Consider the following 13,505-nt stretch of genomic DNA (forward strand, 5'->3'; position numbering starts at 1 on the left):
TGACCCCCTGCTATGAGACCAGGCGCAAAGGTGGATGGCCGCTTCATTACAACAGCAGGCCTTCGGCAGGACACCTCATCTGGGGACTCTGATTCATCATTCTCTGGGAGTTTTTCTGACAGTGTCAAGGTCTGCCCTGCCCGAGCCCCTGCTGTGAATGTACCCCATCAACATCCTCCAGTGCACCTGGAGGCATATTTAAACCAATCTTACATACCTCTTCATTCAGTCCTGGTGAAGTGAGGTCAATACCACCCCAGGAAACAGGATCCCCACCTCACAATGTGGTGGAGAATGCGGGCACTGCAATCCTGCTAGGTAAACTTCGGCCACATATACCTGTATCACAAGGCTGGGTAATCCTAAGGGGGCCTATCACAGTCATGCCAAACATCAACATGGAGGAAACTGGTGAAGCAAGACCCCATGGAAACCTCTGGAAACCCAGAGGAATGGATTGACCCAGTTCAGAAAGGGATTAGCTGAGCACCAGGCCCAATTGGTAAGAGAGTTGAGCCAGCAGCAACAGGATGCTCAAACTATCCTGGTCCACAACATGAGGCAGATGATGGAGGCCAGGTGGCCTGCGCCCTCCACAGAGGGAGGGCCTGGTAGACCTACGTAGACCCCTTTAACAAAACTAAATGCAGATTACAAAGTTGAAACCTATCTCGAAGTATTTGAAAGGATAGTTGAGATGGCTCAATGGCCTAGGAGCCAGTGGACTTTATGGTTGAGCCCATATCTCACAGGAGAAGCCCAAGTAGCTCTATGAGCCCTGGCAAAAGAAGAAACAAAGGACTATGGTAAGGTCAAGACAGCTATATTATGGCAAAGTCAAGACAGATATATATAAATGACATTTCTAGAGAAATATATCACCAGTGGTTTCGAGGGATAACACTTCAACCCAGGCACCTAACCTCATACTTTAATATTCTCCCTGAGGGATGCTGCCATAAGGTGGTTGAAACCCACCATGGACACTGGATTGTCAAAGTCATCCTAGAGCAACTCTTGAAAGTTGCTCTAGGATGCCCTGAAAGCCTGCCACTGGATCACCTGTTCTAAACTCTCTTCTCTGGTGAAAGTAGTGTCCTTGTGGGAGAATTTTCTGGCAGTGGAGACAAAGGAAAGCCATCAGGAGACACCCCAAGAGCCCCCCCCCCTCCAAGCACCTTAAACCTCAAATAAAATTCAGCATACCTGGAAGCGCATTTAAACCAATTTTGTGTCCCACTTCATTTGGTCCCGGAAAAGCAAGGTTGACACCAGGAAACAGAGCCCCTACCTCACAGAAACTTACTCAAATAGAATATAAGTGTCACAGATAAGCCTCACTGAACTCATGTTCAAAGAACTTCTTCATCTCTGTTGATGGTTTATTCTGTGAGAGAAAAAATGCCTTGAGAGCTGGGAACATGTGAATGAGCCTAGGGATGCCTGAAAATAATGACAGCCACCTTGTCTTGCTATGGAGCACCAGCTTTTTGTACTCAATGCCTACAAATTCACAGTATTCTTTTAACTGCTCTGTTCAAACTGTATAGGCATACAAATGCTGATATATCTTTAAAATGATGCTCTCAGCAGTGACCCCCAATAACTCAGTGAACAGAGTTATTCAAAATGTATGCTGGATATCTCACATCAATTAAGGCATATTGGAAGCAATGATGCAAGCAACTGGAAGAGAAGTGTACTAGAGGCCACACCAGAAGCCTCTTTGCTCAGGTAAAAAAAGTCCAGAGCACCTTCACTGCTCGTAAAGTGACTATCAAAGACAAAAATGGAAAAGACTTGACTGACCAAGCCAGCATCAAGGATCGATGGCGACAATATGCGGAAGAATTATATGCAAACACCAAGGTGCCTCAGTTACCAACCAAAAATACCCAACATGAATTGGAACCGCTTATACTGGAAGAAGTGATCTGGGCTCTGAAACAGCTCCCAAATAATAAGGCTCTTGGCATAGATATCATTCCCGTGGAACTATTCAGATCTGTTCCACCAGCAGCAATCACAGCATTATGCCAAAAAGTCTGGGAAACGGGCACATGGCCAATAGACCGGATAAGGTCCGTTTTTATCCCATTACAAAAGAAAGGTGATGCTCGCATCTGCTCAAACTATCGAACTATAGCCCTGATCTCATCGAACTAAAATCTTATTGAAGATCATTTAGAACTGTCTCAAACCAACCATTGATGCTCAGCTACCGGATGTCCAGGCTGGTTTTCAACATGGTTAGGCACCCAAGACCACATTACAAATTTGTGCTGGATTCTTGAGAAAAAAAACATGAATATCAAAAGGCCATCTATCTATGCTTTATTGATTATTCTAAAGTGTTTGACTGTGTTGATCACAAGAAGCTATGGGATGCCTTACATGAATTGGGAGTGTCGTCCCACTTAACCCGCCTTGTCAGTTCATTGTACACCAACCAGGACGCCACATTACGAACAATATACGGAGACACTGATTGGTTCAAGGTCAGCCAAGGAGTGAAACAAGGGTGTATCTTAACCTTTATGCAGAGGTTATTATGCAGAAGCTGGAAGAATCTACAATCGGAGTTAAAATTGGAGGTCATAACATCAATAATCTCCGCTATGCAGATTATACAACATTCCTTGCTGAATTGGAGCATGATCTGAAGACCCTGATAAAGAGACTAAAAGAAGAAAGTGAAAAGATGGGATTATACCTAAATATCAAAAAGACCAAGATCATAACAACTACTGGCAGTAGCACCAAAGTCACAATTGACAATGAGAACGTTGAATATTTCATCTTTCTTGGCTCTATGATCACTCAAAGTGGTGGATGCAGCCGTGGAATCAAACAGCAAATAACACTGGGCTGAAACGCAGTGTTAAGCATGAACCGAATATGGAAAAGCAAAGAGATCAGTCTTAATACAAAGCACCGGCTAGTCAATGCCATTGTCTTCCCCATAACAAGCTATGGATGTGAAAGCTGGACCCTGAAGAAAGGAGGAAAATAGATGCTTTCGAATTATGGTGTTGGAGGAATGCTGCAAATACCATGGACAGCCAAAGTTACCAACAAGATAGTTTTAGAGAGGAGCAAACCAGCTATGTCATTAGAAGGCAAGCTGTTATGGCTAAAGCTCACTTACTTTGGACACATCATGCAATCAAACTCATTAGAAAAAGCCTTAATGCTCGGCATGGTCAGCGGCAAAAGGAAATGTGGTCGCCAAAGAATCTGCTGGTTCGACACGATCAAAGCCGATACAGCGATGACCATGAACCAACTAAAAGAAGCAATCAGAGACAGAAACGTATGGTGAAAAATTTCCTATAGAATCGCCGAGGGTCGGACACGACTGAACAGATAACATCATCTTCATATCTATCAGAATCTTCAAATTTAAAAACACATTCCACTCCCTCAGAATCCTGTCATAAACATTGTATGGCAGTCATTACTAGTGAATGTTATCTCCTTCAGATATGATGGAATTTTGTCTGCAGTCTCATTGAGTTGGCTTTGCAGTTGAACTAATTGTGACTGCAAACCATCACTTTTCCAATCAAAATATGGAACAATTATTGGAAACAACTTTATCGAGCCATGATTGCTCCCATCAGTAGAAACTCGTAACTTATTTCTTTTGTTCTTTTCAAAACATTTTCCATAGAATGGGGTGCCAAGACAGAATTTATAATTGCCTCTGTCTTAGTTCTTGCACTTGAAAATTTTCTTCCAGCATCAGAATGTGGGAATATCCTCTTTAGTAGACCTGACATACAATCTATCACTGTGTAGTTGTTGTGGTGCTTAACAGTAAGGAAAGTGAAAGCGCCTTCGGCTGCAGTTACTTCGTTAATTGGCTGCCTGGTTTAACAAAGAATTTTGTTAATTATCCTGAAGAAGTTTATCCTCGTACTGCTGTCTCGTGTTTGTCAGAATCCACGCAAACTACTTGTAAGTCTAGCTCTCCTTTATTCATCAGAGACAAAATGGACCTCATTTACATATCATCCATTTGGCTTCGAAATCTTCACTACCATTTCAAAAACAGGAATACCTTTCTAAAAAGAGGATATCTGGTAACCCTTCATGGATTGCAACTTAGTTAATTTGCAAGACTATAACAATTATTGTCCATCCACTCTAGAATTTTCCCTCCAGATGTTCCAGAGAAACTGACAAACAGGATATCTGCCCCTTTGATGAACCAAAAATTGGATGAACCAAGAATCAAACTAGTAGCTATCCTATGGGAATGAATTTCAGTTGATTACCTGTTGTATGAGCCACAGATTAGTCTTCATCATTATTTAGCTGAAGTGCTACATCAAAATGACAAGTATTTTGTGATAAACTAGTTCCTCATCTGACTGTGACAATTAAATCTAACTTGCCTTTTGATTCACAGTACCAGCCAGGGATATTGACTTCAATTGTCTCATCTTGTCTTTTCAGAAATCTGTCTTTGAGGATGTCCCCTTGGGCTCTGTCATCTTGAAGGTCAAAGCCACTGATGCTGACTCTGGACGCTTTGCCCTTCTCCAATACAGTCTGGGAGACGGAGAGGGCAAGTTTGGGATCAACCCGACCACGGTAATAAGCTTAACCAACATGCAACTCTTGGGCTAGTCATGCCTGCATGAGTTTTCTTTGTTCTTATTGTATTAGAATTATTTGCCATTGAGCAACAATAAATTATAAATTATCACAGCATAGGAGAGCAGCTCTCAAATTAGCTTAAGAGCTAATGAGCAGCAGGAGATGAATAGGTGATAAATACTTGTATATACTGTTGGGGGGAAGACAGTAGATGCATACTTGCAATCTCTAAGGCTGGTTTTGATTTAACTTAACATTTCTTCAATTTCCTACAAGAAAAAAATTGTGTTTCCTTACTAATTTATGATGTAGAAGCACAACTGTAGGTGTATAACTTATGTCTATGAATGCTTTCAATAATTTTCTGAAGGTCTTTGTTCCAGGGGGATATCTACATTTTATCAGCCCTGGACCGAGAAAAAAAAGATCATTATACGTTAACTGCTGTAGCCAGAGACAATCCAGGTGACATTTCTAGTAACCGCCGAGAGAACTCTGTGCAGGTAACTCTGTGCACAGGCACGTTATCACTGGTTTTCACACACTTAAAGTGGCCATCATCTTTGCAAGAGGCAAAGTATCATGTAATCTCCTATGCCCTCTATATATTATTTTCATTCAAAGCAAAAAAAAGTGCATTGGGTTTTTGGGGGCAGGAGTAAAGCAATACAGACAAAAGGTTTAATAAAGTGGTAAATGTACAGAAATTCAAGGTATATGAAAGGCAAGTGAATTATAAAAATGAAGCGAAAGAAAGAAAGAAAGAAAGAAAGAAAGAAAGAAAGAAAGAAAGAAAGAAAGAAAGAAAGAAAGAAAGAAAGAAAGAAAGAAAGAAAGAAAGAAAGAAAGAAAGAAAGAAAGAAAGAAAGGGAGAAAGAAAGGGAGAAAGAAAGGGAGAAAGAAAGGGAGAAAGGTAGTATAAATTGAAACTACATTCCAGGGCTCATTATGCACAAGTCAAATAATGCACTTTAGAAGTAAATTATCCTGTTCTGCACAGGAAGATCCATCTGCAATTGCGCACTGAGATGGCATTATGTAATGTGTGCATAATGGGCCCTAGTCTTACTTTACAGCAGGAGTCCCCAACGTAGTGCCTTTTGGCACCATAGTGCCCACGAAGACTTTTCCTGGCACCCACCAACTATTTTTACAAAATGGATCAAGTGGGACCTTTGCCCAGCAAGGCTTTTGACTGGTGACTGGAGATTTTGATTTGGCAGCCAAGATGTTGATTTGGCAGCCCTGTCCCCACAGCACAAGGATTTTCACCATGGGTCTGAAGGGAAGCTGTGGCAGCCACTTTCCCGCCGTCTCCACCTCATGGATTTGTGGCTGTGCCCATTGTCCTGTGTCAGAATTTCAAAGGTGTTGACAGGCTCAAAAAGATTGGGAGCCTTACAGAAATGTTGTGAATTGTCATCCCCATGTTGTTCCAGTAGCCTTGGAATGCAGAAATTGCGTTCCAGGAGCAAGATTGCATGAGGGAAGGATATTATACTCGTCGCAGAAACCACATAAGAAGGTGAAGTGTTGCTCAGGTCTTTTCAATATGCATCTCTCCCTCCAATGTGGCTCCTGCATTCCTGTATTTCTGAAGCAAAATGTGGTAGAACTATGAAAGAGCAGCCAACACAACAGTCTCCATAAGGCAAGAATTTGCCTTGTGCCTACAGTGAGAATGGCTATAGAAACGTGCACCGGCTATGGCCAGAAATGTGTCTTGTATTATCTCTTATCCTAAGGAGTTGGGAAAGTCATTGCAATTATGCAATGCAGGATTCCCAGAGTCTTCTCTGCACACAACCACAGTAGTGCCTTGTTTTTATTGCAGGTCTTAATTACTGTCCTGGACATCAATGACTACCGGCCCCAGTTTGCCAAAAAGCAATTCAGCACCAGCGTGTATGAAAATGAGCCAGCAGGTACCTCTGTGATCACAATGACTGCTACTGACCTTGATGAAGGAGACAATGGAATAGTCACGTATAATATCGAAGGACCTGGAGTGGGTATGTAGCCCCCTTAATAGTGCATAGGCATTTCAGTAGTTGTAGATGGATGCTGGTTAACATCCTAGTGACCAATTCAGGGACTGAGTGCTAAGCTAAAATGGCCCTGGAAAAGGATCATGCCCTCTTTTGCAGTAACATATCTCTAACCTCATGGAGAGAAAGGAGGTGTCACCATGTTCCTCCTTGCCAATCGCACCATACCCAGGCCAGCAGGCAAATACATGCACTGCCATGCTTTCATCTCCAGAAATGCTATGCCTCGCTCATACAGGGCAAAGCCAGACACTGCCGTCCTATGTGCCTGCTCACCAGCCTGAGCATAGTGAGGTCAGTGGAGTACAGATAATTTCAGACTCCTCCTTGCTGGCCTTCCCATAGTCTGTCAATAGTGCAAAGCAAGGCAGTGCTGTGCTCGTGCTCCTACTTGCTAGCTGCAGTGCACCAGCACAGAACAAAGCTGTGCCTATCCTTCAAGTGCCAGCTTGGCTGGCAAGGAGGAACATAGGTAAAACCAGACACTACTGTGCCCATGTCCCTCTCTGTTAGTTTGGGTGTGGTTAGGTTGGCAAAAGGGAAAATGGGCATTAATGAGGTAGGCTGGAGCCAAGCATCACTGTGCTAAGGCCCTTCCCCACTGGCCTGGGAAGAAGCAACATAAGCACAATGACTCCTTGGCTTCTACCTATGTCGGCTACACTGCTCCTGCCTCTGTTTCCTCCTACTTTACACCAATGATTGTTATATACATATGGCCAAATGTGTTCTCATATTTTATGATGCTTAGATATTAGCATTCGTCATGAAAATCAGTTTTATGTAGAAACTGTGACATGAAAAATGCTGTACCAACTTATGCTAGTTACCATTTCATGAAAACTGCAAGGTTACTGTTGACCTTTTTACATGTTGTCCAGAGCTGACAGCTGATTTGCAGAGAGGCCTCTCTCCATGGGCCAGCTGTTCGTTGGGCTGTGGGGAGCACAATTCAAACTACCCCCCCCCACACACACACAGCCCAATCCAATCCAGTGGAAAGACTGCTTTCCACAGATCAACTGTTTGTTAGGCTATGGAGGAAGGGCTGGTTCAAACCATCCCCCCCCACACACACACACAACAGTTGGTCCACAGAGAGTCAGTTGGAGAAGCCAGCCCCACCCCACAAAGCAGAGATTCAAGTCAGCAATTTAGGAACTGAATCAAAAACTTTGGTGATTCAGCTCCTGAATCAAACCTGAGAATCGTGATTCAGCTTTTAAACTAAAACAGACACACAAAACAAAAACAAATCAGCATTGATTCAGTTTTTTTTTTCAAGGTTTCAATGCACACCCCTAGTTCTCATCTCAGTTCTCATCCTTGCATGGGACCATTTTGGCCCTGTTTCTCTTTGTTCCTCTGTAAGGAGCTCTGGCAACTTTTCAACTAGAAAAATCCCTATAGGTGGAATTAATTTGGGCCCAAGAAAGTGCTTTTCTTCCAGTCCTAATCCTGATCCCAGAGTGGGGTCTTGATCAGGCCAGTTTCTCCTCTCCCTCCTATCTTCCTTTTCTCTTAAACTGATAATCAGCTGTCCTCAGCATTCCATGACCCTGGAGGGTAATAAGCACCTTCATTTCTCACAAGGCCATGATTTGGTGTTCCTTCTTACTCTTCTTGCTTCTTTACAAATTAATATTGTGCCTTAGAACATAAAGCATCCCCTACCTTGTTTGTGACAGGCCATGATTCACTGCCCGGTTTATGGGCCCAGGAGCATCATTTCTTTCTAGCAGGAGTGATGCTATTATTATCTGGATTCATTACATTGGTTTGATGATGAACTGTACAGCTGATGGTTTCGTATGGATGAATTTATACTGTGTCATCTGCTGGCATATGGAGGAACTCATAAATTCTGCTGCATTTTCCCTGTCTTTTGAAATTTATGCCATGTGACAATCTACAAAACCGCTCTTGCAGCGAAACAATGTTTGTAAGCAATTTATGCAGTATCCTCAGTGAAACATGTCTCTTCTGTTCATAGAGGCCTTCAAAATGCATAAGGACTCTGGGCTCATAACAACCCGCAGGCGTCTGCAGTCTTATGAGAGGTTCAACCTGACAGTGGTGGCTACTGACAAAGGAACTCCACCGCTTTGGGGGACAACCATGCTGCAGGTGGATGTCACTGATATCAACGATAATCGACCGTCTTTTGTCCGACCCCCCAATGGTACTATATTGCACATTAAAGAGGTAAACCCTCTCATGTTTCTAGTATGATACAGAATTCCAGATCTGACCTTCTATAGATTACACAGCCCATGTTATTTAGCATGTCCAATGTCCACAAATACATGCATAACTTTGCTTTGATTAGTATGGCTTGTTACCTAGCATGACGTGAATAAAATACTGATTAACAATAACTGGAATTGAGTTAGCAGATCTCTCCACCAGGTGGTACTAGTGCAAAAAAATGAGGAGAAATTGTTTGGACAGAATAATAAAGAAACTTGAGAGATTTCGTCTTAACTAGACCCACATCCCAACCTGTGCCACACATTTCTTTCCGCTGCTCTCACTTGTAAGGTAATAATGAGTGAGCTTGCAACTCACTGATCTGAGGCAAGGTACATGGGTTGAGTATCACTTTTAAAGAGTCAGGTTTGGGTTTCAGGTTCCCCAAACCCATTTCATTTTCCCCAGAGCCACACAGTGGCTACAGAGAGCATCCATTTAAATCTCCTTGGGGGACCAATACGGCTTGGAATTGCAGTGCAGAGAGACGAGCTCCTTACTCCCTCCCCCTACACACACACCATTTTCCAGAGCTGAAAGGCTCAAGGGGGAATCCTCCTCGCTGTTTGCAGCTGTACATGCATGGATACTGCACGTCTCACTCCAGAGAGGGCAAATGGAGCTGCTGGGAATCCAGACTCAACTCATTAACAAAGTCTTCTATAGTCTATCCATCAGTCAGAGCGACTTCTCCAAAGTAGCAAAATGTAGCACCTGGCTTATATAGGTTACCACAGCTAAAGTCTGCCTTATCTGGGACTCGCCAGAATTATGTGCTGAAACAATTCCAGCTGTGAGTGTGGCAGGACACTCTTCTTTGAGGAGAATTGAGTGATGGAAGAAAATTGTGAGTGCAGAAGACAGTAATTGGAATTTGCATCCTGATAGTTTTCTCGACTGATGTAGTGCTTGCATTTGCTAACAGGAAATCCCTCTGCGATCCAATGTGTATGAGGTCTATGCCACTGACAAAGATGAGGGCCTCAATGGAGCTGTACAGTACAACTTCCTCAAAACTGGTGCAGGGAATAAAGACTGGGAGTTCTTCACCATTGACTCTAACAGTGGGCTTATCCAGACAGCAATGAGGCTGGACCGAGAAAAGCAAGCTGTGTATAGTGTAAGTAGGAGAGCGGGACTATTGGGGTTTTCACAGGAATACTCCACTTTATGTCATCCAGCTGCTGAATGTTTTGCCTCAGTGATACAGAAGGTTTTCACCTTCAACCCTCCAAATATACACACAGCTATGAGTTCCTCAAGGATAGAGAACTGTTTGTTTGTTTCACTGGTCCTAATAAAGGAAAGGCTTCTTATCCAACTTCGTCCCAGTAGATTGTCTCAGCCATTAGAGAGTTTGGCAAGGTTGCCATGCCTGCTAAACATTTACACCTGTTCACATCAGTATTACTGATGGAGATCTGCTGAGCTGCTACTTTATTGTCCGCAGATGTGTTCATATTCCACTATGCTTAGATCTGAAGGCAAGGTAAGAAGCTTGAATGGGTAAGACAGTGTTTCATTCATTGTTCGGGTGAGGAGAACATGCCCCAACTCTTGGCGAGCAGCTTGCTAGAATCCTCATGTGGGACTGCGTAGAAGATTTATGTTGAAAACAAAGTTGCACTTACCTATAACTGTTGTTCATTGGCTATATTCTGTGCAGACACATATAACCTTCCTCCTATCCCACTGCCTGCTCCTTGCTTTAGCAGCACTAGAGGTACTGAAGGTGGGGGCATGGCTGCACAGAAGCACATGGTCCCTGGGCAGGAACACGTTTCTGGCTCCAGTGCACAGGGCTACTAGTGGCTTTAAGCTCTAAAAACTTATCTGATAGGAGGCCTACTCATGCACAGTCCCCATGTATGCCTGCACAGAAAATCCTCAAGGAATAATAGTTATTACAAAATGTAATTTTGTTTCCCCTTTCCTTGCTGAAACAGCCTCTGGCCATACCCAGATTTTAAATATTTACAAATCAAGGCAGTTTAAAATTATTAAAATAGTCCATTGTACATTAAAATTCTAACAAAACTAATCAAAAGTATAGATATAATAAAGTGTCACAGATCTATAATAAGCACAGTACCAGTAAGACTTAACTCAAATGATAACACGCTCCTAGTCAGAATGTATGAAAGCCAACGAAATAAATGCTAGATCAAAAAGAAAGGTTTTTCACTCCTGCAGAAATTAATGAGACAATTTATTATAAATGTAGATGGTCCAGCCGCTCTAAAATTAGGAAGGAATTTCATTTATTGCTACAAAACTTACATCACCAAATACAGAATTAGGAGAACAATGTTTTCCATATCATTTGAGTACTTTTGTTCTTCTATTAATCCCATAAATTCAGAAAATGACCCACCTTCAGCTTTTGACTGATTTTTCCTTTCACAATCAAAACATCAGGAATGGGGAGAAAAAGAGATTGATTTGATTTTAGAGCTTTCACTCTTGCTGTTGCCAGGCCAACTGCATGACCAGCCTTTGTTTGTGTGTTTGTTTCTTCTATAGTTGATCATTGTGGCATATGATCAAGGTCAACCACCATATGAGACCATGCAGCCTCTCCAGGTAGCGCTGGATGATATCGATGACAATGAGCCCGTCTTCCTGAAGCCGCCTGTAAGCAGGTCTATCCCCTCCCCTTCTGGACTTCACGGGAGTTATGGAAGATCAGATTCTCCTTGCTACTTTCATTTTTGGGGCGGACATTTTAAAAATAATTTCATTTATATAATGGTGACATTTTGAACACATAGGAGAAGTACCGTGTTTCTAAGGTTAAGACAATGAAAGCCATTGAGAAAAGCAGTAGACTTTTATGTATAAAGCTTGATAAAATTAAATGATACCTTATTATTAATGTAGAACAATAGTCTTCTACCCATGGATTGGGACCTACTGGGTTGCGATAGAACTGCCATTTTGTTGCATTTGGGAAGGACTGCTGCTTGGGGACATGCAAAGAGAGTAGTTCCCTGCCTCTTTGGAACCTGTTCTAAGAAAAGCATTGGGACAGGCCAATGAGTTCACTTGGTAAAGCGTAATCCTCTTTTTTTTTTTTTGCAAAGGCCAGTTCAAAGACTCCAGTTGCTCATCTTTTTGTCACATGACTCTAATAGCATGTGCTTACCACTCAGTGAGTTCCTGCTGCAGCCCAGGGGTTAAAGTAGGTCCCAGACATGAAAAAGTTGAAGGCCATCTCAGCATTGGCCAGCTACCATCCATAATCTTTCTCCAGGGGTGTTTAATCCTGGAATCTTTTAAATGAGGATTGCATGGACTGAATCAGAGACTAATGCTTTCAAATAATATACTTTTCAGCATGTGGAATATATATAGGTAAAGTATGGGAAAGGTTCCTTTATCTGGATATCCCAGACTAGTGCAATCTTGTCAGATTTTGTAAGCTATACAAGGCCAGACTTCACTAGTATCTGATGTGGGACCTCCAGGGTATACCAGGGCTGTGATGTGGTAGAAAGCAATGGCAAACTACTTCTGAACATCTTTTGCCTTGAAAAACCTATGAAATCACCATAAGTCAGTCATGGCTTGACAGCACTTTCCTCCACTGCCTCCAAGAAGTAGGCACTTGATCCCATGGTTTTACTCTTTTAAAAACCTGGATAAATTAAACTACTCTCTGAAAGTAAAATATAGGGTAGGAGTTATTGCTTCCTTTAGGGAATTACTGCAAAATTTGTGTTTTTGAAATTTTTGTGATTTTATATTTTTAGGATGCTTGCAATTTTTAAGATGTTTGATTTATAACCGCTTATGATTTTAGTTAATTTTGCTGTGTCCATGATACAATGGATAATACTGTACAATGTTTAATATTTTTCTCTGGGACACCATGTGATTTTATATTTTGCATCTAGTGGCACCTTTAAGTCCAACACCATTTTATTCAAGGTATGAGCTTTTGTGTACAGGCACACTTCCTCTGATTGTGCACATAAAAGCTGACACCTTGAATAAAATAGTGTTGGCCTTAAAGGTACCTCTGGACTAATCATTTATTCTGCTGCTCCAGACCAACATGGCTACCCACGTGAATCTATGTACTGTCCTATATCTCACATTCCCTTTCTTCTCCATGGCCTCATCTCCAGAGAGGAGGTGCCCCATATCAGGTTCTTTCTGTTCCCGAACACTCACGTCCTGGGACTGTGGTTGGGAACATCACTGGAGCAGTGGATGCTGATGAGGGCTCCAATGCCATTGTTTATTACTTCATTGCAGGTAACTTTTCCTCCTCTTACCTGTTGTTTTTTGCCTGTGTGGTGAGATGAAGATGACATTGGGTGGTTTGAAAGCTGGTTTAGAAGAAGCGCTTGAAAGAGAAAGACAGAGAAGTACAGAAACGATAAAGAGTTTTAGTCACCTACAAGTGGGGGACCTGCAAAGACTTGCAGGGGGTATCTCATTTTCCCCTCCTGCACTATTATCTCTTTCCCATTTCTAAAAGCCACTCCTTTTCCTGTTTTCTTCTCTCCTTCACACACAATAGACAACCTACCTTTCTCTGCCCCCCCCCCCATCTTTAGCTTTCTCTTCTCCTACCTAGCAGCCTCTACCTGGGAA

General features: G+C 42.3%; 1 protein-coding gene across 12 annotated transcripts in view; it reads left to right on the forward strand.

Annotated features, from left to right (window-relative positions):
• CDH23 (cadherin related 23) overlaps positions 1-13,505 on the forward strand; it is a 556,038-nt gene that overhangs the window by 520,755 nt on the left and 21,778 nt on the right. For 11 of the 12 annotated variants that reach the window (XR_013233707.1, XR_013233706.1, XM_077350528.1 and 8 more), the window contains 7 exons: positions 4,462-4,599; positions 4,989-5,108; positions 6,440-6,617; positions 8,647-8,858; positions 9,829-10,023; positions 11,427-11,537; positions 13,034-13,163. Coding sequence is in view for 10 of the 12 variants with exons in the window: in XM_077350528.1 (XP_077206643.1) it covers positions 4,462-4,599; positions 4,989-5,108; positions 6,440-6,617; positions 8,647-8,858; positions 9,829-10,023; positions 11,427-11,537; positions 13,034-13,163 (1,084 nt within the window). In the remaining 2 variants the exon portion in view is untranslated. Of the gene's footprint in view, positions 1-4,461; positions 4,600-4,975; positions 5,109-6,439; positions 6,618-8,646; positions 8,859-9,828; positions 10,024-11,426; positions 11,538-13,033; positions 13,164-13,505 lie in introns of all 12 variants that reach the window. The other variant, XM_077350521.1, reaches the window with a different exon arrangement.

Source organism: Paroedura picta, chromosome 8, assembly GCF_049243985.1.
Source record: "Paroedura picta isolate Pp20150507F chromosome 8, Ppicta_v3.0, whole genome shotgun sequence".
Taxonomy (NCBI): Eukaryota; Metazoa; Chordata; class Lepidosauria; order Squamata; family Gekkonidae; genus Paroedura; species Paroedura picta.